At 36.6% G+C, this 16329-nt stretch overlaps 1 protein-coding gene across 6 annotated transcripts; it reads left to right on the forward strand.

The window, feature by feature from the left end:
- Nucleotides 1–432: 432 nt before the first annotated feature.
- LOC145612331 (F-box/kelch-repeat protein At3g23880-like) lies at nt 433–12818 on the forward strand. Of its 6 annotated transcripts, XR_014106581.1 has the most exons (4): nt 433–2478; nt 2549–2637; nt 8528–8584; nt 8670–8940. XR_014106581.1 is itself a non-coding variant. In XM_081667734.1 (3 exons), the coding sequence occupies exons 1-2, from the start codon at nt 1143–1145 to the stop codon at nt 2611–2613; spliced, it is 1401 nt and encodes a 466-aa protein (XP_081523860.1). In that variant the 5' UTR covers nt 433–1142; the 3' UTR covers nt 2614–2637; nt 12635–12818. The 6 variants fall into 6 exon arrangements, 4 of the variants coding, with proteins under 4 accessions (XP_081523860.1, XP_081523844.1, XP_081523835.1 ...); XR_014106578.1 differs by having other exon boundaries at nt 433–2637; nt 8670–8938; XM_081667734.1 differs by lacking the exons at nt 8528–8584; nt 8670–8940 and adding an exon at nt 12635–12818.
- Nucleotides 12819–16329: the final 3511 nt, after the last annotated feature.

Below are 16329 nucleotides of genomic sequence, written 5' to 3' on the forward strand. Positions count from 1 at the left end.
ATCTTTTTTACTATATGTTCAAAATTTACAATAGTTGATTTTTTTATTTACTTAATGTTCAAATGCATCGGCGTGATACATTGCGATTGTTTAGATATTTTTAATAAATGTTCAAAAATTTCAATGTTCAGTTCGGATTTTATTTACTAAATGTTCAAAATTCTCAATTGTTCAGAATTTTTTACTAAATGTTCAAAATTTGTGACGTTCGAATTTTTTACTAAATTAATCGATCAAATTAATAAGAACAATAAAAAATATCAATTAATCGATCATAATGAATTACAAATTAAAATCGATCATAATGAATTACGAATTGAAATTGATCTGATTAGTTTTAACAATTCAATAAATATTAAAACAATAACTTCATCCACAAATTCATCTCAAAATCAAAAATAAATTAATATTGGTCACAATGAATTTATAATAATTAACTAACCTGGATTAATCTCTTCAGAAATATCAACAATTTCCATCACGTTAAATGCAAAAGTCAATGGAAAAAAAATTACAGAGAAGAGAGAAAAATAAGAATTTGAAAAAAAAGAATGAATTAAAATCGAGAAAGAAATAAAAAGAGATTAGGAAGAAGAAGAAGAAGAAGAAGAAGAAGAAGATAGAGAGATTCTGCAAAGAGGGAAACAAAATATTAACAAAAAAAATAAAAGTAAAGATGGCAAGTAGAAGAAGGAAGAAGAAGTGAAGAGAAATTCTACTTTATATATGTATATATGGGTGCATTTTAATAAGTGGTCCATCTATCCTAGATGGAACAGGGTGCACATAAGAATTTGTACCGATTGTATCTCTCTCTATTTCCTTTCTTCACCTCTTTCAATTTCCTTTTCATTCAACCTACTTTGTATGAAAGATAATATCAAGATTATCTGTTGATTGATATAATGTTCTGAAATGGAACATTATCAAATCTTGTGGGTGTAATATCTTTGACTATTAAAGATATTATCTTTTGTAATCTTTTATTTATTTAGGGAAAAATCTTCTCATCCAATCCCCACATCTTCCTCATATAAAAACTCCAATCCTCCTGTAAGCTGTAATAATACATATATACGAGTAAAATTAAAGAAAAATATTAATAAAGGTAGAAGAAGAAGAAGAATTGTAGAGAAGAGGAAATGGGGTTGCCAGAGGATGCGTTAACCGATATACTTGCTCGATTGCCTGTAAAATCATTGATTCGATTTACTTGTGTTTGTAAGTATTGGCTCTTTCTCATCAAATCCCCTGAATTTGCATCCAAACATTATTCTGTTCGTTTAAGTCATACCGATAATGGTTACGATTCTGTTATGACCCAATTTACCCCCGCCTGTTCCTTTTCTATTTTCTCATACGAAAACCTTGCATTTGAAACTGCATTTAAGATTAGACCTGCTGTCGTCTATGAACCACCCCAGTTCGGTATTCATCATCGTGATATATTTTCAAATGTTTTTATTTACGGCCCTTGTAATGGCCTCTTCTTTCTCCATATCCACAAAACTGGTCTTGATGAAACTTTGTTTTTGTTGTGGAACCCGGCTATTAGACAAGTATTTAGACTCCCCAACTTAAATGATTTGTCAGGGTCATTTCTTGGTTTCGGGTTTGACTCCGAAACCAATGATTACAAGGTTGTTTGTTTTGATGGTGTCGACCCCAATTCTAGCGTGGTACTATTGTACTCCCTTGCTGCTAATTGTTGGAGGCAGATTGATGTGGATTTGAACATTATTGGATACGGTGGGTTTGTAAGTGCTGTTAATTGTCCTTCTATCTGTAATGGTCGCAAGCACCATTGGGTATTTTCCGATTTTGGTAGATATGGAAGTATCTCTTTTCTTCTCTCCTTTGACATGGTTGATGAGGTCTTTGTTCAGACCCCTATGCCTTGTAGTCAAAGGAGTTGCGATGGGTTTTTCGATCAAGGCTCCAACAATATATACCCTACCATATACTATAGGGACAACATGATCACAGACGGTACATTTGGTTTGCATATTTGGGTATTACAAAAGTATGGTCCTACAGGGTTTTGGAACAAACAACAATCTTTAACAATTCCTGAAGTAGTATCTTTTAGTCAACCAAAGATGATGTGGAAAAATAAGGCAATTGTGTTTGGCATCAACACAATAACATGCTATGATTTGAGTACTCAACAAATGAAATCGCTCCGGTTTCCTGGAAACAAGGCTTTTTTTTGTTACACAGAGAGTCTAGTTTCTGTAAGACCACCACCACCCGATCATTCAGCAGTTGCAGGATTACTGCAGGATCATCAAGAGGATTTATCCGTTGAAATGACCTTATTACAGCAACAACACGTTTCACCAGAAGGTGTACACCATCATCAAGGGGCAGAGGATTCACGGGTAGGAATAGAATTTCAACCTGATAGAGAACTAGCACAAGAAAATCACGATGATGGTGATGATTCGTCCACTGACAGCGCTTTCCTGGAGCCTGAAGGTACACCTTTTCTAGATTATAGCACCGTTTATATCGACTATGAGACAGATTTACAATTTTATCTTCTTAGAAAACATGAGTGGCAAAAGTTATCCAAGCTGCCTTATTGTCTTCGCGAAGTCAACAAACCACTGACCTCCAACCCCTGCACATTTTAAGGTAATTGATTACGCGATATATCTCTTTTATTATCCATCATTATAACTAGTATTAGTACTAGTCTACTTGTTTTGGACTTTTTTTCATGCTATTGTATTTTTCTTCATAGATTTTAAAATGCTTTTTGTAAGTGTTATGTTCTTCAATAAAAATTGGCATTGGCTGAACTAATTTTATAGCAGAAAATATGTTTTTCCTTGTGGACTCTACTGTAATGATATCTTTGATGCTTGTGGGACAACTTCCCTCTTTCCGGCATAGTAAGTTTACTGTCATGTCGGTGTCTTTTCGTTCTACTCCTCTATCATCTTTGTATTAAGGGATTGGAATATATCATCTAGCATTTAGACATGATAATTTGCTTTCCGAGTTTACTAAGATGACAGTAAACTTGGGAAGCAAACTATAGTTTAGACATTAGTAGAAGACATACAACTATACTAGATTGTGTCATGTGATACTATGGGGGGTTAGTTTCAGTTATTAATGTCTGAGTTTCTAGGTTCAAAATACACATGTCTTAGCTAGAGTTTGCAAGCATCTAACCCTTTCCTGCCCTATCTAAGTACGAAGTGTCGCTTAAAATACAAAGATGAAAAGGATGACTTGTCTTAAGAATAATTTGAGTTGACAGTATATATAGGAACATGGGTTTATTCTAATCTAGCAAAATGATCAAAATAAGTAGAAAAGCAAAATCAGAAATTAGTATTAAAAAAACTTTAATTAATAGTCTTAGTATATATTGGTGTCTTTGGGAATTATAACTTTTTTCACAATCTGCAGAAATGAGTAGTATTATGTGAATTTAGGTTTCACTAGTATTCTATAATATTATCTCACTTTTGTAGTCATATCTTGGCCCAGTCTCAGCATTGAGGTATGCAAATTTTGTAGTCTACCCCCATCTTGTAGGAAGCCCTGTATGCTTTGAGTCCCTCACTCATGGACACAATGTTTTTGTCCGAAATATGACATTCATACGGGCATAACTTGCCGTATGTAGATGCATTTGCAACTCCCTCAACCTCTTCCTCTTAATAATCCTCTTCCTCCTCAACCTCCTCCCCGTCAGTCTCCTCACCTTCGGGTGATGCCACCTGGGGAGTTTCAATTTCAACTTCCGCCTGAGACGAGTCCTTAGAAGAGTAGCATTCACTGTCATCGGATTCTATAGGAAGGAGATAAAGGAATAGGGTGGAAAATGGAAATTTTGAAAATTGAGGCTAATGGACCTCAATATTAAAGGGATGATTATTATAGGCCTACACTTGCTTGTAATGGGGTTAAATATTTGGGCCTTCCATTTCTCACCCTATTCCTATATCTCTCATTCTCTTGTAATTATTCAATCCTCAAAGCTTTGATAACACCTTTTCCTCCACCACCATCTTCTTATATCATACCACCGGCCATATTGCCGTTCATTTCCTCTACCGATGTTTCTCTTTCACCATTGTCGTCAATCTTAGCTTTTTGCCTTCAATATAAGGTTTGATACAATTTTGGTTGTCAAATTGGATCATAACATCTACACGGCTAGAGCTTTAGGGCCTGTTCAATTCAGCTTTATTTCGGTTCGATTCAGTTCAGTTCAGCTCCAATAGCTTATTTCATTTTAGTTCATCTCCAATAAGTTCAGTTCATCTCCTAATTTTCTTCTCTCATAAAATATTCATTTCAACTCTATTCAATTCAGTTCAGTTTCAACTTCAATTAGTTCATTTCATCTCAAATCAGTTCAATTCAGTTCAGCTCAGTTTAGTAAATGTGAATAGGCCTTTAGTCACATCGTACTTTTTTAAGCCAAATTATGTGTTACATTAGAAAATTTTAACCATGCCTCTCCTACTCTCATTGCAATATCTTCTTATCTTCTAGGGTCATTAACTAAGGTGTTCCTTAATGGCGGGGCTGGGGAAGCTGGTGGTAGGAACAAATGTAGTCAATGTCGAGTGTTTCATTGTTGGGGTTTGTTTTTGAACTTGTGGTGTGGGTAGAGGTGTGAAGACTTGACGACCCAACTGGCCCAATCTGTAATTGATCTGAAAGATACCCAATTTATATTTTGATTTGCATGGACACAATAATTTAGCTTAACTCAAGTTTTAAATAGATTTGCCTAGACCCGACCTTACCTAACCCAACTCGGACACCCGAATCGACATATATAGGTGTGGGTAATGGGTTAGGATAGGATAGCATTATTATTACCCATACATTAATATTCAACATAAATAACCCTTTAAAACTTTATTCTCTTAAATCGCTTACTTGTTAAAAAGTATTTGTTCACCAGTCACCACCCACATATACCCTTTTAGTTATACCTCAAATTTCTCAATATGAGAAAAATTTCACATACCTCAAAAAGGTATATTTGTCATTTTTATTCAATAACTTGGGTTAATGCCGTAATTTTGTCTTAAAATATTAGTATTTTCAAGCAAAAAATAGAAGGCTTTTATGAACACCAAAGTTCAACCAAAAATGATAAAACTTCATTGGAGAAATGGAAGAGCTTCATGGGGCTTCAATGGATCAGAGGACGACCTAACCCTTTCCCATAAGGGTTTATCATACCCTTCTTTCCTCCCTTTTTGGTTATGGACTTCTGTGCGTGCCTACCACATGCACAAGTGCTCTGACTGTCCTTGGTGCGTTGGTGTTCCAGAAACGCTGCAACATGCATTCTTTGATTGTCATTCTGTTCGTGAGCTATGGGTGGAGTGTGACTGCATAGAAATGTCTTTATGGCCCTTTAGTATGTCTTTCAATTCCTAGAATTAATTATTTCTTAGTATAAGCTGGATAAAAAGAAATTCTGCAGGGGCGCTATTTTGTTATGTAACCTGTGGACTAGGAGGAACGACATGGTGTTTAATGGAAAAGACACATACCTGTTGTAATATAAGAGGAATTTCCAAAGCTATAATGAAATATAATTAATAAGATCGAAAAGGTGATCTTATGACAATGAAAGAGTACGGTGTGTCGTGATGCAAATCACTGACTTGAAAATGAAATTCCGGCGCAACCGAGGTGCACAATTGTATTCGCCGGCATGTTCCCTAAGGTTAACACACTACTTCCACACAAAGGCACTTTTTGGTGGAAGGTTGGAGCCAAGTAACTTATGCCCAATATAGAAAATGTGTTTAAACTATTGTGTTTGATTATTATTATCAAGTGTATCTTCTCATAATAATGATTCTTCAATATATAAAGATGGATGGAAGAACATGAAGAATCTCAAGCATCAATAAAAGGTGAATAAATCAGAATAAAGATGATGATATAATCACCATAATCATCTTCTTAAGTGTGGGGATTATAAGGAATAAAAAGAGTGCAAGAAAGGAATCCAAGAAGAAGGCTAAAAGACGCTCAAGAAATCGGTAACCCACGTGCCCGGACCTGGCCCAACTGGGCGAGATCGCCAAGCAAAAATGCTTCTCGCGCCCGACCTGGCGAGCTTGCCTGGTCTGCCTGGGCATAAGAGAAATCTTCGTTTTTCTTGAAAATTAGTTTCTACCTTCTTCCGCCCTTCAAGGCGGAATTGCCCTAGCAGCCAGGGAAAGCAAGAAATCAAAAACTACTCCTTTAAACTTGTTTTTTTTTCTTCCTTTATTCCAACAATACCACCTTGTAGTTATTGATTGAGTGTACAGACTTGCTACTGATTGTGGCCTTTATGCGCACAAAATTTACGGAGGAGTCGAGAAAGCTTCCTATAACAGCTCAAAGAAATGGGTAGCTCCACCAGAGGGGACAACCAAAATTAATTGTGACGCCTCTCTAAGTGATGATGGATGGGTGAGGCTTGGAGTCATTCCAAGAAACTGGAAAGGGGAGGTAATGTTTGCAGCAACTCGACGCACTAGAGCCCACTAGCCACCGATTGTAGTAGAGAGCAAAGCAGCAGCCATGGGAATCAGAATAGCCAAACGCTATGATTTGTCTGAAATTATTCTTGAAGAAGATTTCCAAGTCCTCATCACCAAGTTTTCAACGGCCTCGATTTATTTCACTGATCTTGATGCTATTTTAGATTATATTTTGTGATAGAGTATAAAACATATTCATGGGTCTCAACATCAGCTTAAGCTTTAGGTTGAGTTAATCCTTTAACATGGTATCAGAGCCAACGTGACATAAAGGTCACGGGTTCGAATCTCATCCACCACTCTTTCAAAGTGGAATTAATTCGTGTCAGGTATGGGTGGACATGTGTTGCATCCACATTTCAAGCCCAAAGGGCCTTTTATGTGGGGGGGGGGGGTGATAGAGTATAAAACATATTCATGGGCCTCAACCATCAACTTAAACTTTTGGTTGAGTTGGTCATTTAACATTATGTCTTCATGTAATCATTCTAATTCCATTTTGTGGTGACATGTAAAACGAGATAGGAACTTAGTTGCCCATAACTTAACTAACTCGTATTTTACCTTGTGGTATTAAACAAGTATGGGAGAACCATAACCCTTGTGAGGTTTCTCCCTATATTTTGATGGATAAATTATAAATATAAGCCACCAATAACGGGATTTCAAAAAAAAAAAAAAACATATAATCCCTCTTATTTACAAATATGTCATTTTTAGAAATGCCCCATGTTTTTCTACTGACAAATTGAGGCTCTCTTGCAAGGCAAAGCATTGAAAAAATATTTTCTACTCTTGGAAAAACTAATTTTCCTCTTAAAAATTAATTTCCACCTTTACAAGCTAAACAACTTAATATGTGAAGATTATTTTCTGGATACACTATTTCAATCAAAATAAATAGGCCAGACATTATCGTTCAACATTTCGTTCTAGCCAATACAAGTACGCCCATGAAATTTTGAAGACGTGCAAGGGTCTTTTTGGGTACATACCAGGTATGGCGGTATGTATAAGCACAAACATGCAAGAGTATATTGGTACTTTAATTTTCTGTGAAATTTTGTGTACTTATAGAAATATATATATGATACCATTGAATTTTGGTGATATAAAAGGGAAAAAAATTTTGGCGGGAAAATTTTGTTGTAGATATAACACGTATACTTTTGGGATATAACTCAATAAATCACTTTAATATCGCTAAATACAAGTTCAGCTCCGTGCAAAACAAACAATGTTTCTCACAAGGGGTATAAATGTCATGAAAAATAAAGTGCAGGGCTAAACTTGTAATTACAGAAGTTCACGACAATAATAGAGGAGATTGACTTCTAAAGTTTGACTAACGGTCAAGCACACTCACTAACGACTGTTAAACCAAGCCAAGCCCTAGGAGAGAGAGAGAAGGCGAAATTCTGAGTTCGAATGAGCGAATTGCGACAACTTGAGTGGATGATCTGAGTATCGTCGGCTGAGTGGATGATCCGAGTATCGTCGGCTAAGCTAAGTTCTGTATGTCGGATTGATCGATCTGTCGGAATTGATCGAGTTTTGTCGGAATTGATTGTTGAATTCGTAACATTGTAAGTATGTGTTCTGCTATTATGTGGTTTAATTCCATATTGAACAGTTTTGTATTCAATTTTGCCCTTTTAATTCCATATTGAACTGATTTGTATTCAATTTTGCCCTTAGCTGCATGTTGATTCAACTTGGACAACTAGTTAAAAACAATTACATTTTTTATGTTTAAATTGTTGCCTTTATTCAATGTTGCACGTTGATTGATAATATCGATTGATAATGTGCTATGTCAAATGTGGATGCCATAAGTGTTTGTAGTAAGTTTTTTCTCAATTATTGGAGATAATGTGCTCTGTTAAACATGGAAGAGGGATGTCATCAATGGTAAATTAGAAATAAATTTCTATTGTATTGACTTTGATCAATTTAGCTGTGTAGGAACTATGTACATAATTGGTCAATTATAATGTTAACAGGGAAAAAATGGATCAGCAGATCCGTGGGGGAAAGTACTACCAAGTGAACTTTTTGTGGTAAGGATATATAAGGAGCGTTGTATGGTATTGAAATATTGAATTTGTTATGTTAATTATGTTTTTTTTTTTTTTTTTTATGAAGGATGATCTTATTAGCGTAGGCGGTCAAGTTAAGAGAAAGGGTGAGGTAATCAAAAAGCAAGGGGAATTGTTTGGTAGGGTATGTGTCACTATATTGCTGAGTATGTTTTATGCTATTTTGAAGATTAAATGCGCTTGTATAAAAAAGTGTGTTTGTTATAATTTTATGTTCGCTCCCATTTGAATTGCAGCCTCCAAATATGAACTACCGTATTGAGACCTTTTCTCGAATATGCCACACATTCGATGAGAGAAGAACTCGTTGGGTTAATGAAATGGGGTTTGGTGGGTTATTGACTACAACTAACATACACTTTCCTCGACAGTTAGGGTATTGGATAATGACTCGTATTGATCCTGTGAATAAGGTGCTTATTGCTCCGGATGGCAAACAAGTTAGGCTACCTGCTAACTAAGTGCATTGGGTATTAGGAATTCCTAATGGGGGCATAACTGTCCCCACTAGTAAATTGATGTCACCTATGTTACATGATAAGGTTATTAGCATCTAGGAAAAATATGGTCAACCATCTAAGACTAGGTCAAAGAAGTTTGCCATAAGGGTTTATACATCTATAGGCATACATGTGAATTCCAAGCTTATGGAATGGGTGGAGGGAAAATGAGAGGAACATGAGGAAGAGGAATTTAAGACATTATTCTTGTTGTTTTCACTTGAAATGGTGTTATGTCCAACATAGTCTCCAAGGTTTGCCTGTGATTTGTTTCCTGCTCTTACCTGTGCAATGAATGCTTCCTATTACAATTGGTGTGAGTTGGTGTTGAATAAGTTGATGGAGAGTGTTTCCAGTTTTGCACGGCATTTTTACTCCACTGGTGTAGCCGGCGGATGTGGTGGTTGTACAATATTTGTTGTAGTATGTAATTAAAATTTAAAAACAAGCGAATTTATGTTTTGTTTTGTTTTGATGCAATTGTTATTGATATTTCATATTTGATAGTTGTGATAGATATTTTATCTTGACAAGTTAAACCAGTTTCCTATACATTAGGGTGAATTTCCTAGAGTTAAGGTGTGGAACATTAATAAGATTGGTGTTGCTATTAAGCGTTATCGGTTTGCAAGCGGAGGTGATTATGGAAAGTGAAAGGAATGGTGTCCTTCAAACAAGTGTATTATTCCGTTAGTGGGTTCAGAATTATTAGAAAGCTAATATATTCAGTAAGGTCAAGTGATCGAAATGCCTAGGTGGAGGCCGCTTCCAATCAGTAATATTAATGCATAATTAATATTACAGCTTAATCTTGACTGAACCCTTCGGGTCACACCCTTAGCAGTAAACGAACCGACTCGACGAATTAATTCGGAAGAAATTAATTCGTCGCCCGAGTATTAAATATTTAGACGTCGGAAATTCGAGCTTGGAGCGTCGAAACCGAGCGTCGGAGAATCTCAAAATGTCGAGCCAAAATTTAGGATTTGGCGAGACGGGAAAATGCTTCAAGTAACAAGTAAAATCCTAGCCACGCGAAAGGCTAGGAAAGCGCGCCCAATAGGAGCGTGCCATGTGGCAGCCACCAAGTGGCAGCGTGCCACGTAGGCAGCATGCCACGTGGCGGCGCGCCACTATGGTTACACATGTAGCAAGGGCCGTGGACCCGGGGCGATGGGTCATGGACACGGGCCAAAATAAAATGGCCGAACCGAACCCAACTTGGGGCTCAAGGTTGGGTGACACATGGTTAGTTCACATTGCATGTGAAATGCCTTGGGGACCAAGTGGGAAAGTGGTCCTCACCTAACCATGTGACACTTGTTCCTTGGTTTATTTAACTAAGGATTGAATTCATCAATCTTTCCATGTGGGATCTTTTTGTGAAAAAGTCCAACATTGAAATATGAGTGGAATTCACAAGCTATCCTTCCTTATAAATAGCCAAAGCATGGCTTGAGAATTCTTTGCTTGAGTAGGAGTTCAATAGAGCATTGCATTAGAAAAAACTCTTAAACTCATATAATACTCGGGTTTTGGTCGTACCTCGCTAACCTCGAGGTAACGGACCTAAAAGTCGCTACTAGTTTTTGCGGGTGGATTTTTGTTGGAGGCTCTCGTGTTAGCGTGGCTAAGCTTTCAAGTAAGAGCCCATTTGGTCGGGCGAAGCACGCTTCAAAGGTAAATTCCGATTTTATCCTTTTATGTTTATTTGTTATGCTTTATGGTGTTATTAATTGCGAGTGGTTCTTTGGGTCGGGGTTGTTTCCACGGTGAGTCGGACTCACCAAACCCCCAACAGCGGTATCGGAGCCTCGCTCGTTTATTTTTAAAATCATAATATTTTTTCAAGGTGATTTTATGGCTTAATTTTTCTGGTTTAAGTTGCTGATTAGATTAGTAGCTCGTATTATCTATTTTGACCTCGTATTAAAGCTGACTTTAGCCCCGACCCAGATTTCGACCCAAAAATAATGAATTTCGGGTGGAAAAGACGTTCTGGAAATGGTTTTATCCTTTTAGGACTCGGTTTTTAGCCAAAAAACAACCAGAAATGCACTTTTCGAGGGATTTTTCTTTTGACGAAAATTTTTAAGTCTTTCTAACCTTGAAAATTAATTGCATATTTATGGTGGTTATGTAATTGGTTCAATACATATTTTATATGCAATTTTAAACCTCTTTTGGCATGATTACTTGGTGGTAATTTGTGTTTGAAAGCTTGGTTTAACTTTTCACATAATTGCAAACTAATTGCATTAAGTGTGAAATTGTTGTTCTTTGAGGCTTCCAAGTACTAAAGATTCAATCTTTAATTATGTTAAGTGATTGAAACTTTATGTTACTAAATTCAATGAATTTTTGTTAAACTTTGTTGATTTAATAATTTTTTAGTTGATTGGAATCATAAAGTTAGAAACTTTGTGATAGAAAATTATTTATCTTCACATTGGAAGATATAATTTTTTCAAGGATTCACAAGTATTAAAGTTGTAATGTTTATCGAACTTATGTTCATTTTTTCCAACTCCCTCTTATTTTGTCAAAAAACTCAAGATTAATTTAAACTAATTAAATTAATAGTGAGTAATTGTCCTCTTATTATTTTTGTTGCACCAAGTTAAACCAATTTAATTAAAGAATGGTTCTTGGGAATTATTTTGGTTAGATGCACTTTGAAAATTTTATTTTAAGTTAGACTTGTTTAAATTTTTATTTTTGCTCAATGAATTAATTCTAAAATTAATTTAGAATTGATTAGAGATGTCACACAAAATCGGGAATTAATCCCGAGGCACAAGCACGCAAACCAATGCACAATAGCTATGTGCATCCCTCGGCCAGCTGGGCTGTTCACACAGCCCGCATGTGGCTGCCGAGGAACGAGGCTGCTGCGCTTGGTGCGTATGGTGCTAGGTGTGTGCTAACTTGGTGCATAAAGGGTGTGCGAGATGATGCTAGGCGTAGCAGCAGTGTTAGGCAGCTGCAGCTAGACGCGCATCGAGTGCGCGCTGCCAAGCAGCGCCCAGCAGCATCACAGCACGCAAGGCCGAGGCTGCTAGGCAAGCGCTCAGCACTTGCGTGCGTGTACAGTGCTTAAGGGTGCTAGCCTTGGGTAGTCGATGCATTTTTCCTCTCGTTTTAATTTTTCTTTTCGGTCGTTTTGTTCATTTTAATTTATTTTAATTAAAATTTTGGAGGCTAGGCCTCGGGTTTTGAGCGGCATTGGCAAAATTTATTTTGACAAATTTTGGGTTTTACCAGCTTAATTAATTGGATTAATTAAGTTGGATGCGGATTTTAGTGGGAGCTTCAAATATTAATTGTGTTTATTTACATAACCGGTTAAAACAACTTTGACTAGTTTTAATTAGGCGTGTTAATTGGATAAACCACTTAGATTAGTTACTAGTTCACGCGTGTTCATGCATTGTTACTTGTTTATCGTTGTAAAATGCATGGGCCACTCACAAATAGTGAATTGATGAATGGAATGTATATTCTCTCACAGGTTTTATGAAGTGGCAACTAGTGGGGCCTGATTAGGATAGAAAATACGGACAGCGGTCCGTGATGTATTTTTGTAAATCTAAATACGGTCTGCGTACCGTTGAGTATTTTTGTACCTTAATATTTAGATTAGTCCTAATCGTAGATACTAGTAGTTGCATTTAATTATGGTCAAGTCTTGAAGATGGAGGTTCTTGGAAGACGTACCCATGAAGTTGCAAATGAAGACCTTTTGAAAATTTGAAGATCTCAAGGGGTCATGTTAGTTGCCAAATGCATCTCTATATATATATATATATATATATATATATATATATATATATATATATATATATATATATATATATATATATATATATATATATATATATATATATATATGAATTATACGTTAGATGCATGTTTAGGATTTCGAATGTTGTGATGATTAATAAAGTTCACTTAAATCAACCAACATAGAAACCCTAGGTCAAATGGGGACAATTTTAATGCGCGGATAAGACGTTTAATAAGATTGAAGATTTGCATGAATACCTTTTAATTTTCAAACTTATTATATTATTTACTTGATAAATGGTTATACTTTGCACTTATATTTGTATAATTCCAAATCAAACTGTATTGTTTTCCATGATTGGTAAAGGAAATCTTTGAGAATGGTTCTCAAAGAAAAGTAAAGCATTTTAAAAATACAATTCTCATAAATGACTTTTACAACAAAGTCTGAAAGGACGGTTGGATATCATGTATTCAAAATACTAGGTAGTTTTGATAAAACATGAAGTATTGAGTTGCAAACTCAAATTGTCAATATTGACAACCAACATATCTTTTCGCTCAATACATAGATGAGTAGGACTCATTGATGTAGTAATTCAAGCGTGAATTAAAGGAAAAGATGGAATTTTGTTTTATGGCGCATTAGATGCTTAATTATGCCTAGCAAAGTATAAAAGTCAAAGACTCTTAAAGAAATGGTTCTTAAAAGATTATGAGATAAAGTATGATAAGAAATATAGGAAACGAGGAACGAAGAAAAGGAATAAGATTCCATTTCAAACCATGAGTTCATATTATTGTAGTTAACTTAGCAATTCGTTATCTTCACAAGTATCGGATACTGCTTGAGTGTTCCGCTTTGAAAGTGACCTTAAACTATTGAAGATAAGCTATCGACTTACAAGCTAAGAATGAAGCAAGTGGTGCTACATCAGTTGTAAGGACGTATGCTTTGTTTAAAGACCTTTAAGCTAAGGCTGGAACAAATAAATGGTTATTGTGTTCCATAATCAGCAATTGATCCGTTTACACACGGAAAGACTCACATTCAAAGCAATGAGCAATAGTTGCAAATTTATTTGAATGGCATGGTTGTCTAAACCATGAGTCAAGAATGCTTGATTATAAACAAACATTATCTTAACATGATAAACTAGCAAAAGCTCAAATTCATGGGCATGATTTGTGTTCCAAACATCTTTAGCAATGTCACATCGACAAGAACGTACTCAAGGCTCTATTAGATAGGCTCTTGATAGTTGATCAATTCGGAATCGTTCTAAGACAAGCAAGTCTTAGTTGTTGAAGGACAAGTAGGAGATTGAAAGGAATGGTGTCCTTTGAACAAGTGTACTATTCCGTTAGTGGGTTCAGAATTATTAGAAAGCTAATATATTCAGTAAGGTCAAGTGATCGGAATGCCTAGGTGGAGGCCGCTTCCGATCAGTAATATTAATGCATAATTAATATTACAACTTAATCTTAACTGAACCCTTCGGGTTACACCCTTAGCAGTAAACGAACCGACTCGACGAATTAATTCAGAAGAAATTAATTCGTCGCCCGAGTATTAAATATTTAGACGTCGATAATTCGAGCTTGGAGCGTCGAAACCGAGCGTCGCAGAATCTCAAAATGTCTAGCCAAAATTTAGGATTTGGCGAGACGAGAAAATGCTTCAAGTAACAAGTAAAATCCTAGCCACGCGAAAGGCTAGGAAAACACGCCCAATAGGAGCGTGCCACGTGGCAGCACACATGGCAAAAACGCCATGTGGCAGCACACGTGGCAGCCACCAAGTGGAAGCCGCCACGTTGGCAGCCACCTAGTGGCAGCCACCAAGTGGTAGCGTGCCACTTAGGCAACATGCCACGTGGCAGCGCGCCACTATAGCGACACATGTGGCAAGGGCCGTGGACCCGGGGCGATGGGTCATGGACATGGGCCAAAATAAAATGGCCCAACCGAACCCAACTTGGGGCTCAAGGTTGGGTGACACATGGTAGTTCACATTGCATGTGAAATGCCTTAGGGACCAAGTGGGAAAGGGGTCCTCACCTAACCATGTGACACTTGTTACTTGTTCCTTGGTTTATTTAACTAAGGATTGAATTCATCAATCTTTCCATGTGGGATCTTTTTGTGAAAAAGTCCCACGTTGAAAGATGAGTGGAATTCACAAGCTATCCTTCCTTATAAATAGCCAAAGCATGACTTGAGAATTCTTTGCTTGAATAGGAGTTCAATAGAGCATTGCATTAGCAAAAACTCTTAAACTCATATAATACTGGGGTTTTGGTCGGACCTCGCTAACCTCGAGGTAACAGACCTAAAAGTCGCTAGTAGTTTTTACGGGTGGATTTCTGTTGGAGGCTCTAGTGTTAGCGAGGCGAAGCTTTCAAGTAAGAGGCCATTTGGTCGGGCGAAGCACGCTTCAAAGGTAAATTCCGATTTTATCGTTTTATGTTTATTTGTTATGCTTTATGGTTTTATTAATTGCGAGTGGTTCTTTGGGTCGGGGTTGTTTCCGCGGTGAGTCGGACTCACCAAACCCCAACAGAAAGTTAGGGGTTAGTATACAATTTCAGTTAAAAGATTACTATGGTTGTGTTAACATTAATGAATTGTGATTTTGTGTGTTAATTGTTGTAAAGTTTAGATGTAGCATATGGCGAGAATCATCCCAAGGATGCTAGGGATAGTAATGGCCCTTCGTCTATGACTGTGGTATATTAATATTTGTTTGTGACCTAGTTTTTATATTGTTCCACCTTTATTCTGGTTATAATAATGGAGTTTTATATTGTTTATATCCATGTTAGGGTTTTGTTCATGAGTTTGTTCAACCTCTCGTCTATGACTATTACACGAGGCGGAGGCATGGTGCTCCAAAGAACTCAATTCCAAATCAAGTAAAACAGAATAAACGTCGCTGTCGATCAACCTCTGAAGCAGGCCTTGTGCCTTCAAATCCAAGAAATTCCAATACTTAATTGCCATGTGCTGAAGAACCTCATCACCTCTGTCATGTTATTTCTGCTCGTGATGTTGGTCATTTAATTAGTAGGTAACCTTGCTAATTATTTTCTACATGTTTTTATTGTGTTGTTTGTTAGCTGATTTGGCTCTCCTCTGATCTCAATTGAAGGACCTTATCTTCAGATTTGGTGTGTCTATTAACTCAACTTGTTACATGGGTAATGTTTAAGCAAACTCAATTGTCATAATTCTTATTTTTTTTACATGTCCACCGCACTTATGGTTTTGTAAACAATTTCATAATGTATGAAGGATAGGATTACGCGACGGTTGTAATCTTGTGAGAATGGCTGCCAGTGCTCCGGTTTGTGGTTGTCCTTACCATTAATTTTTATTCTATTTGTGAGAAGAGTACTTACTCATTCGGCTGTTTATGCA

This window comes from Chenopodium album, chromosome 3 (genome assembly GCF_948465745.1).
Source record: "Chenopodium album chromosome 3, dcCheAlbu1.1, whole genome shotgun sequence".
In the NCBI taxonomy this organism is placed as follows: domain Eukaryota; kingdom Viridiplantae; phylum Streptophyta; class Magnoliopsida; order Caryophyllales; family Amaranthaceae; genus Chenopodium; species Chenopodium album.